Below are 13250 nucleotides of genomic sequence, written 5' to 3'. Positions count from 1 at the left end.
GGCCTGCATCCTGAGCTCTCCTGCCCTATTCCCCAGTAGGATGCTCGGGCCGTGGCAGGAGCCTGTTGGGGTAGTCAAGCCCGCTCCCTTTCTGCTTTCTGTCCTGAGCTCAGGCTCTTTCCCCCAGGAAGTGATGCATGCCTTGAGACAGACATGGCACACCACCTGCTTCGTCTGTGCGGCCTGCAAGAAGCCTTTCGGAAACAGCCTCTTCCACATGGAAGATGGGGAGCCCTACTGCGAGAAAGGTAGGAACACTTTGATGGCATGCGGGGAGGCCCTGCAGACTGGGAGAAAGGGGCAGGCACAGGGAACTAACTCCTGCCTAATCCATTCACATCCAGCCACCCAGAGGCCTTTATTTCTGGAAGAAACCTTTGTTTTTGTTTTTAATGGCAGAATCATGCTAATATCACACAAAGGAAGTTAACTATCTCCCCTGCCCATATGGTTGTAGCTTTGGGGAGAGTGAGGTGCAGAGTCTATAGCTTATTTTATGCATCAAATATGTGGATCTGGTTGGGTAGGTGGCTCACACCTTAATCCCAGCACTTTGGGAGGCCGAGGCAGAAGAATTGCTTGAGCCCAGGAGTTTGAAACCAGCAACATAGCAAGACCCAGTCTCTGCAAAAAATATAAACATTAGCCAGGTGTAGTGGTGCGTGCTTGTAGTCCCAGCTACTCAGGAGGCTGAAGTGGGAGGATCATTTGAGTCCAGGAGTTCAAGTCTGCAGTAACCTGTGATAGCACCATTGTATTCAGCCTAGGCAACAGAGTAGGATCCTGTATCTCAAAAAAAAAAAAAAAAAAAAAAAAAAAATGTAGCTCACAAGTTGCCATCTTATGACCACTTGGGAAACCTTTCAGGTTATTTTGATTTGGAGACCACAAGGTCTATTCTGAAAAGGCCTTGGCTATGGACTTTGTCCTTCATTCTATTCCTGGTTCCACTTCGGGCTGCTTTGTAATCCTGAGCAAGTTAGTAACCTTCTCTGAGCCTTACTTTCCTAATCTGTAAACACCCGCCTTAGAGAACCGCGGTGAGGATTACACCAGAGAAGGCATGTAGAGCATCAAATATGCGAGACCCCTTCTTCTGCCCCTATGATATTTATCAGACTTTGATGTTCCTTCAGATTCCTGTAATCTCACTGAGTGAATTCAGAGTTTCTCTGTACCCCCAAAATGCTATATGTTATGTTAAAATGCCGAGTAAATTATTGTAAATTCAGGAGACAAAGCACGTCATTAGATAGGTGGGAGTCAGTCACTCATTTATTCAGAGACTTTCCCCTTCAGACCTTTCTGAAGCAGATTCCAGAAAAGGTAACACAGACATGAAGGCTAAGACAGGAGAACCAGAAAATCAGAGGTGGTAAAAGCAGGCATGCCGATTATGAAGAATAACAGAGCTGCAGGGACTAACCAGGTAACAAATTTGAGGGCAAAAAGAGAAACACAGTAAGTTAGTTTACTTTAAAACCAGAAAAGAGAAAACATTCAGTTCCTCAAGGGAAAAAGCAAAACAAAATGAAAACTTCTTTCCCCGACTGTGAATTAGAAAATAAAAGTCTTGGCCTGGCGCGGTGGCTCACGCCTGTAATCCCAGCACTTTGAGAGGCCAAGGCGGGCAAATCACCTGAGGTCAGGAGTTCAAGACCAGCCTGACCAACACGGTGAAACCCCATCTCTACAAAAATAGCCGGGCATGATGGCGGGTGTCTGTAATCCCAGCTACCTGGGAGGCCGAGATGGGAGAATCGTTTGAACCCGGGAGGCAGAGGTTGCAATGAGCTGAGATACTGCCATTTCACTCCAGCCTGGGCGACACAGTGAGACTCCATCTGAAAAAAAAAAAAGAAAGAAAGAAAGAAAAGAAACGTCTTGGGTTCTTGTACTAGTGAATGCCCTTCCCAGCTCTGAAGTTAACTGAATGACCTGAAACATGTCACTTAGTTACTCGGTGCCTCAGTTTCTATATCTGTAAAAGGGAGAAGATAACACCAGTCCTTTCGTTTCTTATGAGCATATGATATTGATTGGTAGTTAAAGAAAGTGCTGTTATGCTTATACAGATTGCTGGTATTCTTCTACTAAAAGCATTATAACAGCCGGGCGCGGTGGCTCAAGCCTGTAATCCCAGCACTTTGGGAGGCCGAGACGGTTGGATCACGAGGTCAGGAGATTGAGACCATCCTGGCTAACACGGTGAAACCCCATCTCTACTAAAAAAAATACAAAAAACTAGCCGGGCGAGGTGGCGGGCACCTGTAGTCCCAGCTACTCGGGAGGCTGAGGCAGGAGAATGGTGTAAACCCGGGAGGGGGAGCTTGCAGTGAGCTGAGATCCGGGCACTGCACTCCAGCCTGGGCGACAGAGCGAGACTCTGTCTCAAAAAAAAAAAAAAAAAAAAAAGCATTATAACTTCTATTATTTGAGATAAGCCTCAATTTGTGTCTGAGGCTTTTGAAAGAATGATAGATTTCCATTATCACTGCTGCCCCTTGTCATAGCAACTCCCCCAAAAAGATTGTCAAAAATGATGTTTTGAGTAAGAAGATCCAGGAAGAAGATGGTCTAGTGTTAAGAGAAGACAGTGAGGAAGTAGATTTACCTTCAGACCTAGGTACCTGGAGAGACCCAGACTCGAATCCCGCATGGGCCACTTCCAGGCTGAATGGCGATGGGCAAATTATTTACCCCTTCTGAGTCTCCATTTCCTCCTCGTTGTCCAGGCTGGAGTGCAGTGGCACAATCATGGCTTACTGCAACCTTGTCCTCCTGGGCTCAGTTGATCCTCCCACCTAATCCTGTAGCTGGGACTTCAGACATCCGCCACCATGCCTAGCCAATTTTCATAATTTTTTGTAGAGATGAGGTCTTGTTATGTTGCCCAGGCTGGTCTTGAAATCCAGGGCTCAAGCAATCCTCCTGCCTTGGCCTCCCAAAGTGCTGGGATTACAGGCATGAGCCACCGTGCCTATTTTTGATTTTGTTCTATTTTTGATTTTGTAAGGAACCTCTTACTGTTTTCCATAACGGCTGCACTGTGTTACAAACTCATTAACAGAGTACAAAGGTTCCAATTTCTCTGGTAGCCTTGCAAACACTTGTTATTTTCTGTTTTTTAAAAAATAGTAGTTATCCTAATGGGTATGAAGTGAAACTTCATTTTTATGTCTCGTCATTTTAATCAACAATTTGGAAGAAGACACAGAAGGGAGTCCTGTCAAATCTGCATATTGAGCCAGAATGATAGGGTCTAGGCTGAAAAATGCTTCAGCTGGCTGCAAAGATAAGCTGACAACTGCATATAAGGAAGAGAGGTAGGAGGGTCAGCCCTTCACAGATGAACCTGCACCTGAGCAGTTCCCAAACCTGGCATCACAGTCACCTAGGGAACTTAACAAACTAGAGAGAAAATAGATTTTTCAGACCTACCTCAGACCCACAGAAGCAGCATTTCATAGGGTGCCCCACCCTACCCAGGTGTTTCAGTTAGGTGTGGGAATCAGAAGTGTTTCTCGAAGTGTGGTCCCAGCACCAGCAGCAACATCACCTGAGAACTTGTTAGAAATGCAGATCTTCGGCCGGGCGCGGTGGCTCAAGCCTGTAATCCCAGCACTTTGGGAGGCCGAGACGGGCGGATCACCAGGTCAGGAGATCGAGACCATCCTGGCTAATATGGTGAAACCCCGTCTCTACTAAAAATACAAAAAAAAAAACTAGCCGGGCGAGGTGGTGGGCGCCTGTAGTCCCAGCTACTCGGGAGGCTGAGGCAGGAGAATGGCGTAAACCCGGGAGGCGGAGCTTGCAGTGAGCTGAGATCCGGCCACTGCACTCCAGCCTGGGCGACAAAGCGAGACTCTGTCTCAAAAAAAAAAAAAAAAAAAAAAAAAAAGAAATGCAGATCTTCAGGCCCCACCCCAGATCTGGTGAATTAGAAACTCTAGAGGGGAGCCTGGCACCCTGTGTTTCAACAAACCCTCCATGTGCTTCTGACGTTTGGGAATCATTGCTCTAGAAGAGTACTAAGCCCCTTTTCAACACAGAGCACCCGCAATTTGATGGATGCAAATCCTTTTACAATAGCAATAAAATCCATTAAATGCGAGGGTAGTAATTCAGCTTGGGACAAGAGAGAGTCAAAGAAAATTAGAAAGACTTAAAGAGAGAAATAAAGGAAGGAATAAATAAATGAGGAGCTAGATTATGCTCCTTGTGGAAAATGCCCATGCACAGACTTTGTTCGGTACCAGCAACGTTCTCCTTTTGTAGAAACAAGTGAAGAAAAATGCCAACTTAAAAATATATATATATTAGGATCAGACCCGTGCTACCAAATTTTAAAACAAAGTGACAATTCTCCAAATAATATGGAATAGAATTTAAAACAGAAAAATTAATCAGTGGGCAAGACAAGGCATTCCAGAAGTAAATTCGAGCCTTTTTTTTTTTTTTTTTTTGGAGACAGAGTCTCGCTGTGTTGCTCAGGTTGGAGTATAGTGGCGCGATCTTGACTCACTGCCACCTCCGCCTTCCGGGTTCAAGCAGTTCTCTGCCTCAGCCTCCCAAATAGCTGGCATTAGAGGTTCCTGCCACCAAGCCTGGCCAATTTTTGTATTATTAGTAGAGACAGGGTTTCACCATCTTGGCCAGGCTGGTCTTGACCGTGATCTACCCACCTCGGCCTCCCATAGTGCTGGGATTGCAGGCATGAGCCACCGCACCTGGCCAATTCAAGTCACTTTAATAGCTTAATCTGTGAAAAGCCAGTAAGAGAAGGAATCACTATTCCTTGTTGTTTGAACCATTTAATTTAATTTTTATATTTATTTAAATATGGAACACAGCCCGGCTTGGTGGCTCACGCCTGTAATCATAGTACTTTAGGAGGCCAAGGCAGGAGGACCCCTTGAGCCCAGGGGTTTAAGACCAGCTTGGACAATATAGGGAAACCCCGTTTCTGGAAGAAAAAAAAATTAAAGTAGCTGACCGTGGTGGTGCACACCTGTGGTCCCAGCTGCTCAGGAACCTGAGGTGGGAGCATAGTTTGAGCCCAGGAAGTTGAGGTTGCAGTGAACTGTGACCACATCATTGCATTCCATCCTGGGTGACGGAGCAAGACTTTATCTAAAAAAAAAAAAAAAAAAGGAGATGATGAATGAATGGATAGGATACATGGATAAATGGAGGAGGGAAGCCCAGAGAAAGCCTTCAGCAAGGCCATCTCATCACTCTTGGTTGGGGTAGGCAGGGGATGAAGACTTCCCTGAAGTACAGTCTAGCACAAAAGATTGCAGAGATTCTCTCAGGTACAGAAAGTGGGGATGGTTTTCTAAGCCCAGGGCCTGGTTTACACAGAGACATGGAGGTGTAAGAGAAAGTCCAGGGCACCATGAGACCACCTGGGAGTGATAAGAAAGAAGTCGTAAGTGGGGTGAAGGACTAGTTCTCAGGTGGAGATGAGTCAGCCCATACCACATAGTAGTAAGTTCCTGCAGAGCACAGAGTGAACTGCAACCTGTGCTGTTAACTTTCTAAAGGAAGCAGAACGATGTTTTCTTTTTTTTTTTTTTTGAGACGGAATCTTGCTCTGTCGCCCAGACTGGAGTGCAGTGGCTGGATCCCGGCTCACTGCAAGCTCCGCCTCCTGGGTTCACGCCATTCTCCTGCCTCAGCCTCCCAAGTAGCTGGGACTACAGGCGCCCACCACCACGCCCGGCTAATTTTTTGTATTTTTAGTAGAGACGGGGTTTCACCATGTTAGCCAGGATGGTCTCGATCTCCTGACCTCGTGATCCGCCCGCCTCAGCCTCCCAAAGTGCTGGGATTACAGGCGTGAGCCACCGTGCCCGGCCGTACGATGTTTTCTTAGCTCTGGCAAGGCAATGCATTTCTGCCTCCTAAAGAAATTAAGTGTTCCATCAGAGAGGATTGATGGACTGGGATACATAAGAGCATTTGCATGACAAGCTACAATTAGGCACAAAAGGGGAAGCTGTATATTGGAAAACATATGCAAGAGATAAGTGTAACTGATCAAAGCTCAATGGCAGGCCGATAAGTAGCTGGAGACAGCGTAAAACCATGGAAGTAGGATGAACATTGGAGTCCATCAGGACTGGGGCTGCTCCTTATGACTTATGTGATGGAACCTCTTCAGTCAGTTTCCTCCCCTTTAAAATGGGAATACTAGGCCAGGCGCAGTGGCTCATGCCTGTAATCCCAGCACTTTGGGAGGCCAAGGTGGGTGGATCACTTGAGGTCAGGAGTTCAAGACCAGCCTGGCCAATATGGTGAAACCCCGTCTCTATTGAAAATACAAAAATTAGCTAGGCGTGGTAGCACCTGCCTGTAATCCCAGCTACTTGGGAGGCTGAGGCAGGAGAATTGCTTGAACCTGGGAGGCAGAGGTTGCAGCAAGCTGAGATTGTGCCACCGTACTCCAGCCTAGGTGACAGAGTGAGAGTCTGCTTTCAAAAAATAAAGAAATAGGCTGGGCACAGTGGCTCACACCTGTAATCCCAGCACTTTGGTAGGCCAAGGCGGGCGGATCACAAGGTCAAGAGATCGAGACCATCCTGGCCATAATGGTGAAGCCCCGTTTCTACTAAAAATACAGAAAAAAATTAGCTGGGTGTGGTGGCACATGCCTGTCCTCCCAGCTACTCGGGAGGCTGAGGCAGGAGAATTGCTTGAACCCGGGTGGTGGAGGTTGCAATGAGCCAAGATCATGCCACTGCACTCCAACCTGGTGACAGAGCAAGACTCCATCACAAAAATAAATAAATAAATAAATAGAGAATATTATCTCTTCACAGAGATGTCATGAGGATTAAACAAGAGGCACAATGGCACTCAAATCATGGTTCCCTTCCCTCCTTGCTTCAGTTACGAAGACTTTCAAAATAAGAGCCAACATTTTTGAGTGCTTGTGCCAAATACTTCACTTACATTATCTTATTTAATCCACTCAAAACCCCAAGAGTTCAGTACAATAATTATTCCCATTATATAGATAAGTAAGTTGAGACCTTGAGAAGTTAGGTGACTTACCCCAGGTTTGAATGTTTCTTAGTAGAGTTGGGATTTGAACTTAGCTCTTCCTTTATTCAGAGTCCAATTTTGTAACCCCCATGGCACACTGGCACTCAGTAAGACGTGGTCTAAGACAATGAATGGACATACTGTCCACAAGAAGAACAGGAAATCACTTAAGAAGAAGCCAACTGTAGAAGAGTTGTGGAGGAATGCGTACACCTCTCAGGAGGGATGAAGGCTTTGTAAATGGGATGGAGCTTTTCTAGAATAATCTAGAGATGTTCTACAGCCAGTGTGGTAGAACTGTAGCCCCTTTGGGCCAGAGAGGACAGCTGCCCTGGTGAAGGAGCACAGAACCTGACCCACTGTGCCTCAGCTGTGGGATGCTGGCTGGGCCCTTCACCTCTTTGAGTCTCAATTTTCTCATACACAAAACAAAACAAAAAGATAATAATAGTTCAATCTCTGAGGGATTTTGTGATCAGACTCATTCACTGATTAACTGATTAATTGGTTAATGCGTTCATTCCCTATGTATGTTTTGGATATTGACTGTGTGTCAGTCATTGTGCTGGGAGTGCAAAGAAAGCTAAGATGTAGTCCCTGACATTGAGATACTTGTAAATAACATCATCCATGTGAAAATGCTTGGTAAATTGCAAAGCATCATATAAATAATACTTAATAGCATTATCTCCTTGGTTGGGGGTAGGGAAGGAGGAGGAGGACATGCCCCAATAAAATAGTTAAAATATTCTTTATAGTAGTAAAAACTTGTTGTCAACACAAATGCCCCATGACAGAAGAATGGCCAAGCAAAGAACATTCCATAACTCTTAAATACGTTGGACCCTCATTCTTCCAAAGTAAGCATAGCCGTTTGGAAACGTGGATTGTTTTCTCTTTGGGGCTTGATCTGTTTGGTCTATTAGAGGTGACAGAAGCAGAGGAGACAATCACCCTGCAGAATGTTAATGACAGTTCCAGAAAGTGTTTGCAAATCAAACTAGCATGAGATGGTGTCTAAGCCTGGGTCTGAACATCAGTGCAATGATTGGAAAATGGAAAACTATCAGTCATGTAACTGAGTATTTCATCTGTGAGATTACAAACAACCAATTAGATTTCACCCCCTGCCCCTGCCCACTGATTTGGGGGTTGTCTTGGCTTTGGGTCCCCACTGCCCTACTGGGTGCGTGGTCTTCACTCTGCTTTTCATTTCAGACTACATCAATCTGTTCAGCACCAAGTGTCACGGCTGCGATTTCCCCGTGGAGGCCGGCGACAAGTTCATTGAAGCCCTGGGCCACACCTGGCATGACACCTGCTTCATTTGCGCGGTATGTCTCTAGCTTGGGGCTCTGGCTTTCTGAGAAGAGGCAGGAGGGAGGAAGTGGGAACCAGATGACCACCCTCTACATCCCTTGCCATGCTAGCTTTCTGACATCCTGATCATTTTTAAAAGCTGGCAAACACCATGATGCCTCGATACATCACAGTCGAACAAAGTTTCATTCCTAATAATTATTTATAAGCCAGTGTGGCTTTGTTACTTTCCATTTCGTTAAAGACAACAGAGTGTCCCAGGGTTTGGCAAACCAGCGGCTTGTCTCACCAGCAGTGTTGTCAGTGGGCAAGAGCAGCAGATGATGCTTGGCTTTGAGAGGGGCAGTTGACTTCCCATGGTTATATGTCACTTCAGATATGATGGAGTGACTTGAGGGTTTTCCCCTCCAAATTGTTACCCCAAACACTAGATTGGAGCTGACTAATCCTATGAAAAGCTGAGACAGGGTTTCTCTTGGTAGAACCTTTGGAAAGCAAGACTGAGTATCATTTTATTTTCCTAAGTGGTCCTTTCTTGATATATAGCTGCCAGGAGATAAGCCCTGGATTAACTATTAATTGTGTGCTACTTATTTCTGCTGAACAGCTGCGTCACTTTTAGTATGAGACTGGCATTTTCCTTCTGAAGGTTTTGGGTTGGGGTGGGCACGTGATGGTGTGCCTACAGGCATTTAGACTCTGAGGGAGAGGTAGGAAACAGTCATCCCTGAGAAAGCCCCCTAATGTCAATCTGTCATTGACTAATCTTGATTTGATATATATATATTTTTTTTTTGCAATGGAGTTTCTGCTCCTGTTGCCCAGGCTGGAGTGCAGTAGAGCGATCTCGGCTCACTGCAACCTCTGCCTCCAGGTTCAAGCAATTCTTCTGCCTCAGCCTCCCGAGTAGCTGGGACTACAGGCACACACCACCATGCCTGGCTAATTTTGTGTATTTTTAGTAGAGAGGGGATTTCACCATGTTGGCCAGGCTGGTCTCAAACTCCTGACCTCAGGTGATCCACCCGCCTCAGCCTCCCAAAGTTGTGGGAATACAGGTGTGAGCCACCGCGCCTGGCTGATTTGGGAAAATTAAGACACCCCTACTATTTTTTTTAACCAGAGTTTCTCAAGGTAAATTTTGGAAATGTATGAAATACCTGTACAGTTTTTACTTGAATAATTTTTATAGACTTATGACATAGGATGACCCTAGTCATCAAGTTTATGGACATATGCTTTCGGTTCTACACTTTGCTTCCATACCCTGCCATCTGTGGGATGCACTGTATTCACTCTGTGTGTTGGTTTGCTAGGGCTGCCTTGACAAATTACTGCAAACTGATGGCTCAAACAACAGAAATGAACACTTTCACAGTTCAGGAGGCCAGAAGTCCTAAATCAAGGTGCTGACAGGAGGCCATACTCTCTCTCCGAGCTTCTAGTGGTTGCCAGCAATCCTTGGCATTTCTTGGCTTGCAGCTGTGTAACTCCAATCCCTGCCTCCATTATCACAAGGCTGTCTCCCCTCTGTGTGTGTGTCTTCACATGACATGACATTCTCCTCTGAGTGTGTCTGTCTCTGTGTGGTTCTGCTCTTTTTTTTTTATTTTTATTTTTTTGAGACGGAGTCTTGCTCTGTCGCCCAGGCTGGAGTGCAGTGGCGTGATCTCCACTCACTGCAAGCTCCGCTTTTTTTTTTTTTTGAGACGGAGTTTCACTGTTGTTGCCCAGGCTGGGGTACAATGGCACTATCTTGGCTCACTCCTAACTCTGCCTTCTGGCATGTGAATTTTGTGGAATACAGTTCAACCCCTTAACACTCTGATTTTCCAGCTCTTTGAACAGATTCTCTAGTTATCTTTTAGGGTGTTTTAAATACATCCCCTCCAAAAAGAGACAATGGTGTAAATATACTGGCTTTGGGGTTGTCCCCTGCAGAGTTATAGCTCCCCTGTGTCAGGCACAGCACAGGGCTCTCTGAACCTTACATTCAAGCCATGACTTGTCTAGTCCTGAGGCACTGCCTGCACATCTGGTTACCCAACTTCTGGAAGGATCCAATAGACCTGGGGAAGGTCCAGGAAGACAGTGGCACAGAAGGCCTGTTTTCCACGGGCGGGCTGATGAGAGGTCTGTGTCACATGCAGAGGGAATTGTGGCAAAGGTGAGTGTGGGTCTGCTCCTGCAAGCCTCGCAATTTCAGCTGAGTCACAACAGCAAAAGTCCAAGAGAGAGACCAGAAGAAGCCGTAAAGCTTGGGGTGGCTCAGGCTGATATTACAAATAAGTTCCAGAGAGTGAAGTCCAGCCTGTGAGAGACCCATAGCACTGCCCTTTGGAGGATCAGCATGGAGATCGTTAGGTCTCCCTCCAAACCAGCCTGCATGGTACTCACTGCCCTGTCAACATATAGTGAAGTGGAACATGGTTGTTTTTTGTGGTTTTTTTTTTTTTTGTGAGACAGAGTCTTGCTCTGTCGCTCAGGCTGGAGTGCAGTGGCACGATCTCAGCTCACTACTACCTCCACCTCCCAGGTTCAAGCAATTCTCTGCCTCAGCCTCCTGAGTAGCTGGGATTACAGGCGCCCGCCACCAGGCCTGACTAATTTTTGTATTTTTAGTAGAGATGGGGTTTCACCATCTTGGCCAGGCTGGTCTTATGAGCCACCCATCTCAGCCTCCCAAAGTGCTGGGATTACAGGTGTGAGCCACTGCACCCAGCTGGAACGTAGTTTTAACATTGGGAAGAAATCTTTTGATTGGAAAACTTTGAGGGACATGAGGGATTTTTTTTTTTTTTTTTTGGTCCTCTTTCTGTCACTTCATATTTCCAAATCACTTTTGATGAGCATGTATTTTCCTGTAACTTCCAAAAACTTAGTAAGAGAAAGATCTGGAGTAGCTCTCCCAGCTGATGTGCTGTTTTCTCACCAGTGAGATCTCAGATAGCACATTTTTAGACTAACTCAGTTTACCAAATATTCCTGGCATTTGGGGAATACAAGAGTGTCCCAGAACAAGTCTCTACCTTGACGGAATCTAGAATCTTGAAAGGCGAACAAAGCAACAGATGTGAGCAATTCAAAAGTAGAACAGGACAGTACCCCTCAAGTCCAAAGCATATAAAGTGAAGGCTGGGAGCCTGAGAAGTGCAGTGTGAGTCAGGGTGAAAGTTAAGCTTCTGTCTGGCACTGACACTTGAGTTCCAATGGAAAGGGTCTGACTTTTTTTTTTTTTTTTGAGATGGAGTCTCGCTCTGTTGCCCAGGCTGGAGTGCAGTGGCGCGATCTCAGCTCACTGCAAGCTCCGCCTCCCAGGTTCACGCCATTCTCCTGCCTCAGCCTCCCGAGTAGCTGGGACTACAGGTGCCCGCCACCTCGCCCGGCTAGTTTTTTGTACTTTTTTTTAGTAGAGGCAGGGTTTCACCGTGTTAGCCAGGATGGTCTTGATCTCCTGACCTCGTGATCCACCCGTCTCGGCCTCCCAAAGTGCTGGGATTACAGGCTTGAGCCACTGCGCCCGGCCGGGTCTGACCTTAGTGGAGGAAAAATGTCTTACCAATCCCTCTTTTGCTCTAAGTCTTGCCCTTCCCTACTGGTGTGGGTATCAGGAGCGGATGGGCAGTGGTATAACTTTTGTAGGCAGTCCTAGGGGCTGCTGCAGCTGGCCTAGTTTATTACCCTAACTCTGCTGGGACCTGCGGTCAGCACTGTTCATGGTCACCACCCCTTTATAGCTAGGCCCTGATGTCACCCAGCCACAGAGCCTGGGGGTTAGACCATCCCTGTTGTCCCCTATGCTGGGTGGGCAGAAGGCCTCCTCCACCATGAAGCACCTTGCATCAAGAAGACACTGGGCACAACTCCCTATGAGGGTTCCCACCCTCAGCCCCATCTCACCTATGAGCCATATTTGAGGTTCTGTCCCTTTCTCATTTATTGGTCTTCAGTCCCTGGACACCTTCTCTCCAGCCTGACTCATCCCGAAGTTCTCACAAGCAACCAGCATTGTCCCAGACCAGGTAGGGTCTCCCAGCCACAGCTGCAGTCATTGACAGGCTGACTCACTCCAGAGCTGCCTTTCTGTCTTCCTTAAAGCCCATTCTCACCAGTTAGATCTTGGGTGTCCATCTTTTTGCATTAGTCTTTAAATTGTCACCAGCAGCTTGAGGCCTCCACACGAGCCTGGTTATACTCAGCATCACTGCATCCACCTGGGATGTTTTCAAACACTTTTGCAGCTCATTAGCTCCCAGGACCCACTGGAAGCCCTGTGTGATCCTGGGTATAATGTCCCCAACTGGACCATCAGAGCCTTGCACATGGGGCCAGCGTGGTGCCCTTTTCCTTTCCAACTCTCTTGGACTGGATACATGCACATTGCCCCAAGCTCAACTCTGGAGGGTGATTTCTGTTTCCTGGGGGGATACCTGTATGTGTGGACTCCACCTGCACTCCTCCTGATGTCAGTGTCCTGGAGATGGCTCCCAATTCTGCCCCCCAGCAGGGATCTTCACTGCCCTCTCCTAGGCTGGGACCCATGCCAGCCAATGTGACTTCCTGGCAGACTCTGACATACTGGCATATTGCCAACCCAGGGCCTAGCTTACATACTAGTAGTCTGACAAACTCAGAGGGCTACCTCCATACAAACCCATGAACCCAGAACAATTTCAAGTAAACACAGCCCCTTTCTGTTATGGGGTAGGGGAAAAATTAGCATAGAACTGGAGTCTTATAGACCTGGATAGAGATTCCCAGCCCTACAACTTACTAGGTCTGCGACTTAAGCAAGACACAGGCGCCCTCTGAGCTCCAGTTTTTTCATTTGTGAAGTGGGAGAAAGGCATACCTACCTTGTAAGGTTTTCATGAGAATTA

General features: G+C 46.7%; 1 protein-coding gene across 10 annotated transcripts in view; it reads left to right on the top strand.

The window, feature by feature from the left end:
• LDB3 (LIM domain binding 3) overlaps nt 1-13250 on the top strand; it is a 69458-nt gene that overhangs the window by 50870 nt on the left and 5338 nt on the right. For all 10 annotated transcript variants that reach the window (XR_012417740.1, XR_012417739.1, XR_012417738.1 and 7 more), the window contains 2 exons: nt 128-248; nt 8269-8384. Coding sequence is in view for 7 of the 10 variants with exons in the window: in XM_065520754.2 (XP_065376826.1) it covers nt 128-248; nt 8269-8384 (237 nt within the window). In the remaining 3 variants the exon portion in view is untranslated. The remainder of the gene's footprint in view (nt 1-127; nt 249-8268; nt 8385-13250) is intronic.

The sequence above is a fragment of the Macaca fascicularis genome, chromosome 9, assembly GCF_037993035.2.
Source record: "Macaca fascicularis isolate 582-1 chromosome 9, T2T-MFA8v1.1".
Taxonomy (NCBI): domain Eukaryota; kingdom Metazoa; phylum Chordata; class Mammalia; order Primates; family Cercopithecidae; genus Macaca; species Macaca fascicularis.
Note: the sequence above shows the minus strand (reverse complement) of the source record. Positions and strands in the feature narration are given on the sequence as shown.